Genomic DNA, 14,008 nt, shown 5'->3' on the forward strand with positions numbered 1-14,008 from the left:
GTGCTATTTCTAGTAGTTGTAGACATAACATTTTGCAGAAACACATTTGAGAGATCAATTCAGCTGGCAGTACTAAGTTTCCTGTACTGATACCACATCTTGCCAACAATCCTATCCTGTGGTGGGAATTGTGTTCAGTTACCTACAAGACAACTGGCTGCCCTCATTATGCATTTCCATTTTTTTGAGCCAGAGATAAGATATTCCCAACTAGACCAGGAATTAAAACAACCCAACACGTCCATTCTTGTTTGGTGAAAACGCGGCTCATGTTCTTAGAGCAAAGCAATTAAATTCTCTGTATTTTCACAGGTTCTGCTATTTAGTGGTAATAGCTGTCGAGCATCAAAAAACCCACAAGAAACCAAACCAAACCAAAGATACTCTGCATAGCAACTGTCCTACCTTACTCCCTATTTTGCTTCTTTTAGCCCCAAGCTAAGGGTACTGCTCCTGAAACAAGAGTGATTCAGCCCCTTGAACCCTAGCCACAGCCAGACTGAGGGTTTGGTTTTCCTGCTCACCCATAATCTGTGCCTCCTTTCTGTCCCCCTGCCTCAGAATCAAGCCCCCTACCCCAAAAGCTCAGTGCCATCATGGGCATGGCGCTTCCCCAAGGAAGCTTGAGAGGACACAATATGCAATTCCTTACGTTTCCACAGAATCTTGTCTCGGGTAACATTTGGCCCATGGTGTGGTGTGACACCAACTTGCAAATAATATTGCTTCTAAGCACAAGGGCTTGGGGAAATCAAACATTTTCCTGTTAAAGAGAAATCTGCAACATTTATTTGAGCAAACCCTTCAACATAAACTTAGGCAGGACTTGGTCAATCCATTTGGGAGGTGCAGAGTCCTTCAGTGGCTGTTGTTTTGTACATTTCCTTAAGAATTTTATGTGTGTGTATATTGCAGAAAGGCAGAAAAATCACTGAAGGAATGACTCTTTTTTTTTTCTTTTAATTTGCTCATAATGAAATTGAAAGTAAGGAAATCTCACCAGGAGGAACACCCACATGCAGGTACCACATGCCTGCATGCACCTACATTCAATTGATGCAAAGAAGCTGAATTTAAAATGTTCTACAGAACAAAGTAGGGCCAGCTGGAGGATTTCCTGCTGGAGAAAGGAAAAGCCTGCGGAGGCAGTGGGTCGGAATGCTGAGCAGTGACACATTCCTGATGGCTGTAAATAGTGTATGGGAGGAGGGGAATGGGAATATCTTTATTTGGTTATTTGGATTAATGAACTCTTCCAGTTAATGATTTTCTTCATTTAGCATTCAAAATGCTTGTGGGGTTTATATTTCTTTACGTCTATTTAAAAAATATACATATACACATACATATACATATATTTGGGGTGAGGTTTTGCAATTATTCATTATAAGAGGCTCCAGAAGTACGTGTGTCTGTCTCTTGGGCACAATGAAGCAACAGAAGGTACAGAAAGCGGTGTCAGGGTGGCTCTGAGCCAGGTGCCTCATGGCTGGGCAGGTGTCAGTGTCTGACCTGAGCCAGGCCGTGGTTGCTGAGCCCCAGGGCTGCTGCAGGGATGGGAGATGGGGCCGTGGCTGCCCAGGGCCTCTCCCCACTAAGCTGGGAGTGGCAGCTGGGAGGGGGGAAGCCTTGGGGAAGCCACGGTGACCACTGCAGTGAACGGGCTGGGGGAGGCAAAGGCGGCTGCAGAGGCTTCAGACAGGAGCCCCGGGTGCCACAGCTGGCAGGCTGTGTGTGTGAGTGTGTGTGGCACTTCTCTTGTTATCCCAGCTTGCCTTGTCCTCCCATGCCAGCACTGGAGGCAGGGGATGAGTGACCACAGAGTCACGGGGAGCCAGAGCCATGGCATCTGTCACCGCTGCCTTTCCTGCAGTGGTGACGATGGCAGGTGGCATTTGCTCCATGAAACAACGTGTGGATTTGACTGTTTCACAGACTTTTCAAGTTGCTAGTATTTCATTTACCAGGGGCTAACAAAAAAAAGCTTGTTGGAGTCAAGTAAAAACACATTTAATTCAGTATTTCTCTTGCACTCTAAATCTCACCATATCTCTAATTTTAACTGTAGGCTGAATAATTTTCATCCTACTGCTTTAAAATCAGGGTTGTTCTGCTATGTTTGGGAAGTACAATGCTTTTTCTCTCTCTTAGTCAGATCTGTCCTGCCAAGCTTCTATCACTCGGTGCTCTTGGATGTAAAAATAACATACAGCCAAGGATGATTTGCAGTTAGTTTTATTACTGTAAGCAAAATTGAAACATAAAGGATGCCAGCATACATTATGCAGATTAATTTATTAAAAAATATTAAATGCAAAGTATTAGTCCCAGTGAAATGTTTAACCTTGTTCTGACATAATTCCTCAGGGCAGAGTTTGCATTGTGTGTGCAGTACAATCATTCCTCAATACTTCTCTCTGGGTTTTGTTCCTCTTTGCCTTGCTGGTTCCTCATCTGCCAAGCCTTCTGCTGAAGCTGCAGTGGCCAATGTTTGTCTAATTAAAGCACTGTCTTATTCCCTGTTCTTAAAACTACCTGATTTGTTTTACACAAGTCCAAGTACTTCCATTTGAAATAGACTCTTGGCATGACAAATACAGGTGGAATAGTTGTAGCCTGGCAGTGCTATAAACCATGGAGAGAGCTGTGAGGTGAAGCCCTGAAGCAGGTAGGGCTATTCCAAACACTGCATCTGCAACACCCTTGTACCTGTGGGGAGAGAGAGCAGAAATACAGAGGAAACACCATTGTGTGTGTGTGTGATTGTAGCACGTGAGAAACATTGCTCCCCTGGGTCCCTGGCTTAGGATGAGCATGGCAAGACTAGAAAAACACTGAAAGTGGCACGAATCCAAGATTGAGCAAACTTGGTCTGTTTATGTACAAGATCTGGGTTGATCTAATTTTGCATCTAGAGTTTGGCTTCTTCACATGAATTTGAATTGTAAAGCAGTGACTGATACTTATTTATTTTTACTTTGAGTTAATTTGAATCTGCATCTCGGCAACAACTTTTGTCTTTGGACTGCACAGGAGACACTGTACTGTAGACTTCTGTAACAGAAGTGTATAGAAATGCATTACACCTACTGATGTAGAGCTGTTTCACCTCTCAGTATGGAGAAAGTCTCAGTGCTGCTGTTCCACCTGGAAGCAGAGCCATGCTGCCCTGCCATGGGGCCGTGCTGCCAGAGAGAGGGCGCTGGGAGCAGTGACAGGAGCCCTGGGTCTCTGCTGGGCAGCAGCAATGTTCCTCCCAGGCTGGCACATGTTCCACTTGCTAATGTCATGTGTGGACTTTGGCCCATAACATCTTTCCTTGTGAAGCTTTGCTTTATTTCCACTATCAAAAAGGCAGAACAGAACTCTGCTCGCTCTCAAGTGTGAGTCAGTTTGCACAACCCCAAACCTCCAGTTTGGCAGGCTAGTTCTGGAGAGCCTCAGCAATAGTCCCTGCTTATGGAGACAGGCCAGCAGCTGTCAGCCATGTGAGTGGGAACAACTGATGTTTTACATAAGATAACTTGGTTTTAGTTGGCTTTGTCTATCTATTTTCTACTTTTGAGTAGTTTCAACCCCAGTTTACTAGTCTGCTAGGTCAAATAAAGCACCTTTCAGTCAGGTGTTTGCCCTGATCAGTCTGGCATCAGCAGGACCAGCAGTGGTGATCTGTGGTGATTATTTGTGCTTCCAGAGGCTGTGGGATCTCCCCAAAGATCAGCCCTGTGGGATGGAGCACTGGACGAACGCAAAGCAGGCATGTGGGCAACAGGAGGTGTCTGTGCATGGGTGGTTTGTTCACTGACTGAGTGCGGGGCTGTGCTGATCAGACTTGTCCTGCAGCAGCTGCATCATCTGGTTGTGCCTTTCTGCCATCAACAGAAACAGGCTGTGCTTCATTGCCAGCTCCCTAAAAGCTGCCACCTGAAAAGCTAGTTGTGTCTTCGTAGCCATAGACTTATCTGCTGTTGAAAAAAAACACGTGTGCACCTGTATCCCCAGCCAGCTAGGCAGACACAAGGGTCCATGTTCGTTTATTTTCTGCCCTAGTGACTGCTGCCTGTTGCATCCCATATTGCCCACAGAGCATTTCCAGCTCTTGCAAACGGATGGTGGTGGAGCATAGAGCAGCACTGACTAATGTCACTTGCCAGGTGCTTCTGAAGGACAAGATGGGGCTCAGTGTTTGGAATACACTTAGAAGGACATCTTCGCCTGAATTCCTCCATGGCTTCAGCACAACAGTAGAAACACCTTAGTAGAAGCACCTCTTCCTATATTGAAGATAAATTTATTAAGAAAAATGTAGACTACAATGAAGGAACACTTAAAAATATTAAAAAGAAAACAAAGATGGATTCAGTGAATATTCTGTGTCAGAGCAGGGCTCTGACACAGAAGTTCCCTTTGTGCACCACCTCAGTCTGGGCGAGGTACAGAGTTTATTCAAATTGAGTTAATCGGGTAACTGATTTGTCAGAGGGGTTGTCCAATAACGGAGTTTGGTGACTGATCGAGGGGTGAGATGAGAAGAGGTGTGGCTGTTCAGGGGCAGAGGGAGAGTGAGTCACTGACACGTGCTCCGTGGTAAAAGGAGAGCAAACGCAAGTGATTATTGGCATTCAAAAACAGTTAATCTGGTCACTTGGAAAGTGCCAGTTTGCATCCTTGCCTTCTGAAGTGGTTGTTCTCCTATGTGTACAATGGTTATGACGGTCCCTGCTCAGCAGCCTTGCTGTGCCATGTGTTAGCAGTCATGGCTAATGTCACTGAAGTGACTCGTCGCTGTGCTTGCCTTGGAATTGCAGTACTTCTGCTCAGCAAAGGTACAGCTAACCTAGAAGAAAAGGAGTGAAAACAGCAAGCGTGAGATTAAGTGGAGCACAGGAAGAGGAGGCAGTCATTCCAATAAAGCATGCAGTGGCATGTTGAGGTGGAGCTGTGAATCCAGGCTGCAGGATGCAATCTAGGATCTGCCCGGGCTTTGAAACTGGATGTGGCAATCGGACGGCAGTCGTGTTCTCTGCTGCTGGGGCTGGCAGTATTTTGAAAAACAGCTTTGACACAGACATGCATAACTGATGACAACGGCCTTGTGAACATAGATACAAAACAACCAAGCCCGAGCCCAGAATGCAGCAGGTGGTGACTGGTTTCTCCTTTATTGCAGTGGAGGCCGAGGCCTTTGTTCCAGGCAGAGCAGTCTTACAGACTCATAGAATTGTTTGGGTTGGAAGAAATCTCCAGAATTAAATAGGCAGTTTCCAGGTGTGATCTGTGGTGCGTTCTGATCCTGGACGTGGGGGTAAGATGTGCAAATTGGAGCCTTTTGTTACAGAGCAGTGAAATCCTGCTGTGGTGCAGCAGCAGAGCTGATGGCTTCCTGAAGTCACCCGGAGCTGGCTCTTGGCTTTGGACAGCAGCCGGAGCACTCCTGTGCAACCGGACAGGAACAGTGAGCGGGGCAGTGGGTGCTGCAGGGTGGGGAGCAGCGGGCTGGCCGGTGCAGCAGCCCTGTGCTCCGTCACGGAGCCAAGGCAGCCCGGCCGCAGCTGGAGCACGGCCCGGGCCCCGCCGGGCCCAGCGCTGCCGGGGGCCGCACGGTGACTGCTGTCTGGCACGGCTGGGGTGCTTTCAGTGAAACTCCCGGTGACTCGGCAGCCCAGCTGGCATCCCGCCGGGCCCTGCGCTCCCGGAGGGCCGGGCGGGGATTGTCGGCAGTGCCGCGCTCCCGGCGGGAGCCTTCGGAGCTGTCGGTGGGATTTCTCTGGCACGGGTGGGCTGCATCCTGTGCTGTTACCAGGCGGAGCTGCGGTAAAACATCGCTGTGCACATCGCACGTACTGCGACAGGGGCTGTCTTTAACTGTGGGAGTGTTCTTCTGTACACCAGCTCCAGACCAAACAGGGCTCAGCCTCCTCCTCCGCTCATGCGGGGATGTTGGGAGGATGAATCTCATCAGGTGTAGCAGCATCCAGACACCTCACAGGCGTTCGATTACAGTAATATCTGCCTCCTTCAATGCCCAAAGGGATAAAATAACCGAGGAGATGCTGCTCTTTTTCTAACACTATTTCTCTTTTATTACGTGGGTTAGAGTCTTTGTTCCAAACACAGTCCAAGCTGCCTTTGAAATCAGCAGTGTAACTACATCCTCATGCACTGCATCATTTCCTTTCTTTTTCGTGCAGGCTCGCTGTGTTTCTCCCTTGCCGAGAGCGAGGCTGCGGGCAGCGCTGCGGTCTGGCGCGGGCAGCGGAGCCGTGCAGTGATTCAGTCTCTCACAAGGTCACGCGGTGAATCGCTGCTGCTGCTGCCAAGAATAGCACCCCGAGTCTCTTGGCTCTCTCAAGCCCACCCTCGACACTCCAGCCTCCTTCCCTCGGTGAGCATGATCTGATTCATAATGCAGCAGCTCTGCTGTGAGGCTGGCTACCTCTGTGATCCTGCTGCGGCTACAGAGGAAAACAGCCAGGCTCAGGCAGCAACAGAGATTGCACATGCCTGTAGCAAAAAGTCTAAACCCCAGAAATGGTATTTAGCAGCTTATCTTATCTACAGATAAGCTCATAAAATGTACTGACTGGTTAAAAATAGGTTTTAAAGTTCTTGGCAAACATCTCGGGCTTATTATTCTTTGTGTTTTTCTGCAGTACAAAAATACCATTTCAATTATTCTTATTAGCTTTTTCTGGTCTTTTTGGAAAAGGACCAAATTATTGATGGGTGTTTTTAGCTTTTAATTGTGCCTCAAGTGCTAAACTTATTCCTGCTATTTGTTTGCAATATGTTTAGGCTATGTTTAGGCAAATGTGAATGTAAGTGGTTATTCAGCGCCTTTGGCACTCTGAACAGAATGTACTGAACTCCTGGGGCTTGGTACAAAGCCTCAGCCTCCAGCCCTTACAAAGCCTGTGCAGGCAGCAGCTAAAATAGGAGAACTACCTAGGCTTGACAGAGGGGGTTCAGATGATCTGGGAAGACCATGAATCATGCGCCTAGCTTTTGTTCTCTGGGCTGGGTAAATGAAATAAGGGCATTTCTGTTAGCTGAGGGCGCTCTGGAGGTCTGGGCATGCTCCGCCTGTACTGCTGGGGCCTGTGGAGCCTTTGCAATGTGTGGTTCAGCAGCAAGGTTCCTCTGGGTGTGCTGGCAGTCAGAGTGCTCCTGAAGCATAATGGAGGCTTTCCTTGGCCAAGAGCCACAGTGCTGGAAGCAAGCAAGCCAGCACGGTGCCGCTGCCTGCTGCGTGGTCACTGGCAGCAGCTTGGGATTGTTACAGTTGTTTGCCTGTTACCCAATCTATTTCAAGCTGTGATGGAATAAGGATGGCATTCGATTGCAGTTCTGCGCACAACTGCTTGGCTTTTATAACCCATGTTTTAAATGGGAGGTTTTTCGATGTGTGCTTTTGTCTCCAAATAACTTCAGACTCATAGGTTTAGGCTTGGTGCTCTCTGCTGGCCTTTGCTGTGGCCTGATGAGACAACTCACAACTCTTGCTCCAGAGGGTGCTGGGTTACTGAGGTGAGAAGCCCTCAAAGGAAGAGGGTAGTGATGACTGTGGGGCACATAGAACAGAGCCTCCATCCTGGTCTAGGTCTCATGATGGAAATAAGGATGTCTTTGTAACTCGATTTTTTTGTTGGATTTTATTTATCATCTCTACAGTGTGTCTGTGTCTCCTGATCTTATGATCCAGAGGTGGCATGCTCTGTAAAGACTTAATTATTTATATTTATCTGTTGCTACAGGATAAATCTCTCCTGACATGGCATTGATCAGCTGCTAATGCTGGGTCTGTTTGTCTGTGTTCATGTGCCTCTAACAGTGGAATGAGTGGTCTCCATCTACCATATAACATACACCTGAATCTGGTGCTCTGTTGTAACCCAAGTCTGAGACTTCTGCAAGCAGCCTGTCATGCAAGCTTGACCCCACAGTTTTCAGTGGATTAGGTAATTTGGTGGTTATAGTGAGGCTTAGTTTGTCTCTTGTTTCAGTGCTGTGGGGAGTGAGGCAGCAGGCTTGCTGCTTCCTGCAAGTGAGTGCAGCCAGGATGTTTGCCATCTGTGAGGAAAACCAGGACTGGCAGAGCAGGTAGTCAGTCAGTTATGAGAAAAGGTAAAAAAAGCACTTAGTGGAGAGAGGGATGAAGTACAGAGAGGCAGAGAGGCAGGGATCAGTAACAGATATCTTTTGTGTCCTTACATCATAACCTGAGAAACTCTGGAAAGCAAATTACCAAAGCTGCTGCTTTAGGCTGTCTTTGGGGGGAAATGAAGACTGTGGGACATCCCTGCTTTATTCTGAGTGTTTTCAAGGCCTATGTTGATCACTGATATCCATAAAACAAACATGCATTGATTGTCATTTGAAATTAGATTTCTGCCCATATATTCTTTTGCTTTCCTGTTTTGATGGCCACATTTTTTACAAAAATCTTTTGATTTTATATTTCCAAGCTTCACGTACAAATATCAGATTTGGGGCTACTGTGTGCCTCATTCATGCAAATGTCTGATATCTGTAGCACCCCAGGACTGGAGCCCTCTCCCAGCCTTGGAAGCCCAGGGGCTGCTGAGCCATTGTGCAGGCTGGTGCTGCATGCATGACAGACAATCACCTTCTGCACGAAGTGACATTTCAGCTGATGAAACCTCCACCTGTGTATAATGTAGGTTAAGGGAAATCTGGAATGGCTGGTGTGTTAGAGTGAACTACAGTTTGTGCTGCTGGGGCCCCAGGGATGCTCGTTACTGCAACTGCTATTTCCCCAGAAAAGCTTCACTTGAAGTAAAGAGGCAAACTATAGCAATTTGGCCCAATGCAAGTACATGACGCCCCAAAATCTAACTGCAGTCACTAAAGAGAAGGCTGCTTGAGTCAGCTTTCAGTGAGAAGTATACAAAGAATTTGATCCTTAAAAAAATCTAACTAATTCATTGTCTACTTTTAGAGTACAGCTCCTCTACAACAGGTACTGTCTGAGGGACAGCTCAGAACCATTGATGCCAAGGCTAGCATCCTATCTTATCCTGGTTTTACTAAATCAGATTTAGGGCCAATAAGACCCAATGGGTCTTATTCTTACATGTACTTTATTAATGTGTCCTTTCTGTTCATTTCAGGGTTATGAAGCTTTCTGCAGCAAGACTTGAAGCAGCCAGACTCCAGCTTACATCAAAGCCCCTGGGATTCACTTGTGATTTCTGGTAAGGCTTCTTTATGGTATTCCTCATTCACATTTTGAAGTCATAAGGTTTTATTGTGTATGAAATGCCATAGGAATCTTCTGCTTTCAAAAACTTGTCACACTTCAGTGTCTTTTGCTTGTGATTTCCAAAACAACCTGTGTTCTGTAAAAGCAGGTCTTCACAAAGCTTTGGATGTGTTTTCCAGCACTTCCTGAGGGTGTCCCTGATCCAAGCTCTGCTTTGGTGTGAATGCATGAGAAGCTGGGAGACTGATTGCTTTCTTTTTCTCACCTTCATTTTTCCTCTTGTGTTAAGGGCCATAAAGCAGAAAAGTAATTGAAAAATGGGAGCTGAAGTGCTGTGTATGTTCTTGTGAGAGCTGGTTGCCCTTCTTATTCCTTGCCTCTTTACTCAGTTGTTATGTATTTGGATTGAAAACGGAGGATTTTTATCTGGCTGAGGCAGGCTGGCAGCCAGCTGGTGGCCACCAGTGGCCCAAGGGCTCCTGACCCTGGACAGGCCACTTGTCCTGCGTACTTGCAGCAGCTGGCTCTGGATGACCAGCTTGCTTTACTTAGAAGGCTGATACATCCACGGGCTGTGACACCCTAAACTGAGCAGCTGATTGCTTTGGAGCCTGCAAAGCACAAGAGAGGGTTGAGTTTTGTTGCATTTTGAGAAAAGTAACACTCTGGACACTCTTTATCTGTGTGGTCCAGGATGGAGTATGGCGAGTTGCAAAGCGTGGTGGGAGCAGACAATGCTTGTGCTGACAGCAGAGGTTGAAGTGTTTCCCGTCATGGAAAAGATGAGCAAGCCAGTTCCACATCAGCTTTCTTTTCTGAGACCTGTGAGTACTGTCAGTGCTGCTGCTATTTCAATAGATGAGCTGCTGCCCTGGGTGGGATTCACACCATTGCTGTGCATGTCCAGTGTCACCTTCCCAGAAATGGATGAAGGGAGAAGAGTGGATGAACCTCCCAGTGCTCCCTCCTCCTGTCTCCTGCCCTTCACAATTTTGCTGTGTTGGGAACTGCTTGAGATACAGTAGGGGCAGGAGAGACCAAGGTGGCAGCAGAAGAGGAGAGCATAAAGGAACCAAAGAGAGAGGAAATGCATGAGCCACAGGTAGAGAAGGCCAGGATGCCATCCTTTATTTTGGCCATGGTCAGCCTGTGCTGAGGAAAGAGCAGGCCTCCAGAGGTGTTCCCTGTTGTGCCTGGCTACAGTAATCGTAGCTTGAGCAAGGAAAAAGCCATTCCTTCCTCCTGACGGGTGGAAGTACCTGTCCAGTCATGAAGATATCCATCCCAGGTGTGTCCCTGTAGTCAGTGCTGCAGGAATCAAACTCCTGCTCTGGCCAGCTCAAAGGAATGTTATCAAAAGGCCAACAAGAAACTCACCTGATGCAGCTCTGGGCCTTTGGAAACTCATGTTTCCAATCAGACATGGTGTAAAAGCCTTATTCTTTGATGGGCAGATGATGCAGTACCAGTAAGTGAAGTTTCTGAAGGGATGAAATTGTCAGCTAAATTCTACTGCTGGAGTGTTGCGGTGTGATGTCATGATTTGCCTCAGTTTCCCCTAGGTTCTTCCTGAAATCTCCTTCCCCAGGTGGGTTGTCAGTCACCCTTCCTTTCCCCACCCTTGACCCACCTGGGCACTGTCTATCAACCCAGAGATTCCAAGGAAAGTGTCCAGCAATTGGCAGGTTCAAAGGATGCTCTCCACCCCCTGGGGGGCCACTGGCCCACCCAGGTGTCCCTCTCACCTGAGACCCCCTCCCCCTGTGCCTGGCTGGTGCTCCCTGGGTCCCCTCCCCTGCCCCTCTGCCCAGGTAAAAGGGCGAGCAGACCATGTGGCTGGGGTTCTGGTGGGGAGTTCTGTTGGAGAGGTCATGGGAGTTATTGCAAGATTCAGAGACTGTGCCATCAAAATAAAAACTCTCCATCGGGACCCACTCCTTTCTTCACCTTGCCTTAAAGGAACCTCCAGCTCAGGAAGGCCTGAGGAGTGACCCCCTCACAGCAAGCTCCAGCCACAAGCACTGGAGCTCGGGGCATGCCTGGACTTGTCCCCACATGCCCAGCTGTGACCACAGGTACTGAACAGCGTCTCTGGGGGAAAACACCACAGGTGCAGCTATTTATTTATTTGGTCAGCAGCTGAGACCAGACAGACCAAGGCAGTCCTGTCTGTAATACTGGTACACTCCAATACTGGGGTCCTTGCACAAATGGAAGACAGCAGCTATATTTGCTGGCAAAACCAATAGATGCAGGACCATCCCTCTGACCAGGAAGCACTGAACATTAAATAGAAGAACATGCAGATTCTTTTTGAGTTTTTATTTTCTTGCTACAATTGCAGGCAAAGAGGACTAGATTTTTCTGGAGAATACACCTACAGTGTGCATATACTACAGTGCATTTGTCATTGCTATGAGCAGTTAGTATCAGGGCTGACTGAACAGCAGCTTGTGTGGATGCACCAGGTGTTTTATGCACAAACTTGGAGAACGAGATATTGATTGATCCTAAGGCCTTTTTTTCACCTGTGTTCTGAAAGGGACAGCTGGGACAGAAATCTAATTTGGTGAATCTGAGACACTTGGGTCTCTTTTATTGCAAAAGAGAGAAGATGGCCTAATTAACCAAGCTGTAGTCATTGTTAACACCCATGGTACATCTTCTGAGCCAACAAATACCCCTTGCAGTGGATGTCAGTGGGTACAGAACTGGACTGCCAAGAAACTTCGTGGAATTTCCTTTCCTTTTGCTTCCTTGGGAGCAGGATCTTGTCACACCTAAGTCACCCTTAGCCAGCATGAACTGCTCTTCTATAGAGTGGTGGATCCTTAACAGGCATGGTTGGTCTGTTTCCACTTGGTTTCACCTGTGCTATTCAGCTTGCTCAGCAGTGATACAGCTTTCTGCAGCTTGGCACTTTGAAAGTCTTTTCAAGTACAAGGCAGGTACTTCAGGAAGAGAAGCAGTGGTTCAGTGTTAAAGCTGCCCATTCTTTATACTCAAGCTTGTTGCTGCGTGTGTTTAGACACTGATTTCTATCTCCTGTCCAGCATTTTGTATCCCTCTTCTCTTTAGTGCTTTATCTCCCTTCTGCTCTTTAGTGCTCGTTGTCAGCTCTGTGCTACTGAGGGGAGTGCTGTGGATCAGCCTCATCTGGCATGTGGTGATGGATGCTTCACAAGAGCCTGCTTCTCTAGTGCTCGTTGTCAGGTCTCTGCTGCAGAGGGGAGGACACTGAGGGGAGTGCTGTGGATCAGCCTCATCTGGCATGTGGTGATGGATGCTTCACAAGAGCCTGCTTCTCCTCCCACAGAGCATACATCCATGTTCTTGCTGCTGCTTCCTGTAGCACATTCCATGCTTTGGTCTTCCCATCCCTGCCTGGGCTCTCTTCTGCAGGCAGCTGCTGGTGAGTAGCCTGTTTGCTGTCTGGCTGCATCCACTGTCCTGATTTAGTTTCTCTGCTCTGCTTGTGAGTGAGATCTGCATGTTTGGTTCATCTTCCACTTCCTGGCTCTGATTCTCCTCCATTCCTGAGCAGTGTGGCTCTGCTGCACATGAAAATTGTGCAGGGGCCAGGCTGGGATGAGCCAGGAACATTCATCCCCCAGCACTTTACATTCCTCACAGGTACCTGAAAGAACCAGTGAAAGTGGCTGGTGTCCTGAATGTGCAAATGCAGGTGTGTGACAGATGAGCCAGTTGCCCATTTTTTGGTGAAATGAGTAAAGCAGGTGTATGCAGACAGGCAGGGTTCTACTCAGGGGCCCTCCTTTGTGCATGTGGCTGCTGCAGTTTGTCCCCAGTGCCACATTTCTGCTTGTGGGCCTCTGCCCTCAGCCTGTGGTGAGAGAAGGTGAGCAGCTGGCAAGCAGGCAGCAAGAATGTGCTACTTAAACATAGGTTGCTGATGGCTGTGTTCCCTGTCTCCAGATGTGTGGCTGCTCTGGGATGCAGGGACCTCCCTCTGTGCTGTGGCAGACAATTCCATTATTAGCTTAGTGGCAGCTTTCCATATGCCAACACTTGTGACTGCAGGACTGTTTAATTTTCACTGCTCCAAAGTATTTAATTTGTCAGTTGTTAGCTTCTGCTTTGTAAAGATCAAATGCCAAAGTCCTTACCTAGATTTTTACTCAGTTAGGGGTAGGACATGGATTCTGTATGAACAGACCATTAGACCTAGTCAGGATCTGGGGCAGGATCAGAGGCAGCATAAGGTCTTGAATTCAGAAAGTCAGTCACTTCTAGGCTAATCAGTAGAAACCCCTTGTCTTCAGGGATGGGTGTCTAATCTCCCTTCTTCTGTTAATTTCTATTTGATGAAATGAAAAATCAGTACTGCTAAAAACACTGCCCACTCACATTTTGAAGATGGACTGTGCAGATGAGGCGTGCAGTTGTGAGTGCCTGACTGAAGGTTCTGGCTCCTCTCTGGTGTGGAGAGCTGCTGCTGTGAGCAGATCACCCTGCAATTCACTGTGGGGGGCCTCTCTTTAATTATTGAGTGCCAGAATAGATGTATATTGAGTTACCTTGCTGGCAAATATCATCTCCAGCATCTTGTGTAACTGCAATATTCTCAGTTTTCCTACCTGCATAACATGGTCTTCTTCAAAGAATCTAAAACAAGACAAAATACAGTTTTATATATTGCTTGTCTAGCAGTACATGTTTCCAGAGAGCAACAGGTTGTACACTGGCTTTGAGGATAGCCTTCCCTGGCAGCATGGATTGCTCTCATATGCAGTCAAGCCTGCACTTGGATGAGCAGCAGAATGA

At 47.5% G+C, this 14,008-nt stretch overlaps 1 protein-coding gene across 1 annotated transcript in view; it reads left to right on the forward strand.

Annotated features, from left to right (window-relative positions):
• The window catches only part of LOC121336690 (probable cysteine desulfurase), a 36,082-nt gene that overhangs the window by 12,074 nt on the left and 10,000 nt on the right, over positions 1-14,008 (forward strand). Inside the window, exons 3-4 of the mRNA XM_041406061.1 lie at positions 9,132-9,215; positions 9,917-10,047. Of these exons, the coding sequence (XP_041261995.1) occupies positions 9,132-9,215; positions 9,917-9,983 (151 nt within the window). The 3' untranslated portion in view covers positions 9,984-10,047. The remainder of the gene's footprint in view (positions 1-9,131; positions 9,216-9,916; positions 10,048-14,008) is intronic.

This window comes from Onychostruthus taczanowskii, unplaced genomic scaffold (assembly GCF_017590055.1).
Source record: "Onychostruthus taczanowskii isolate IOZ18803 unplaced genomic scaffold, ASM1759005v1 scaffold24, whole genome shotgun sequence".
Taxonomy (NCBI): Eukaryota; Metazoa; Chordata; class Aves; order Passeriformes; family Passeridae; genus Onychostruthus; species Onychostruthus taczanowskii.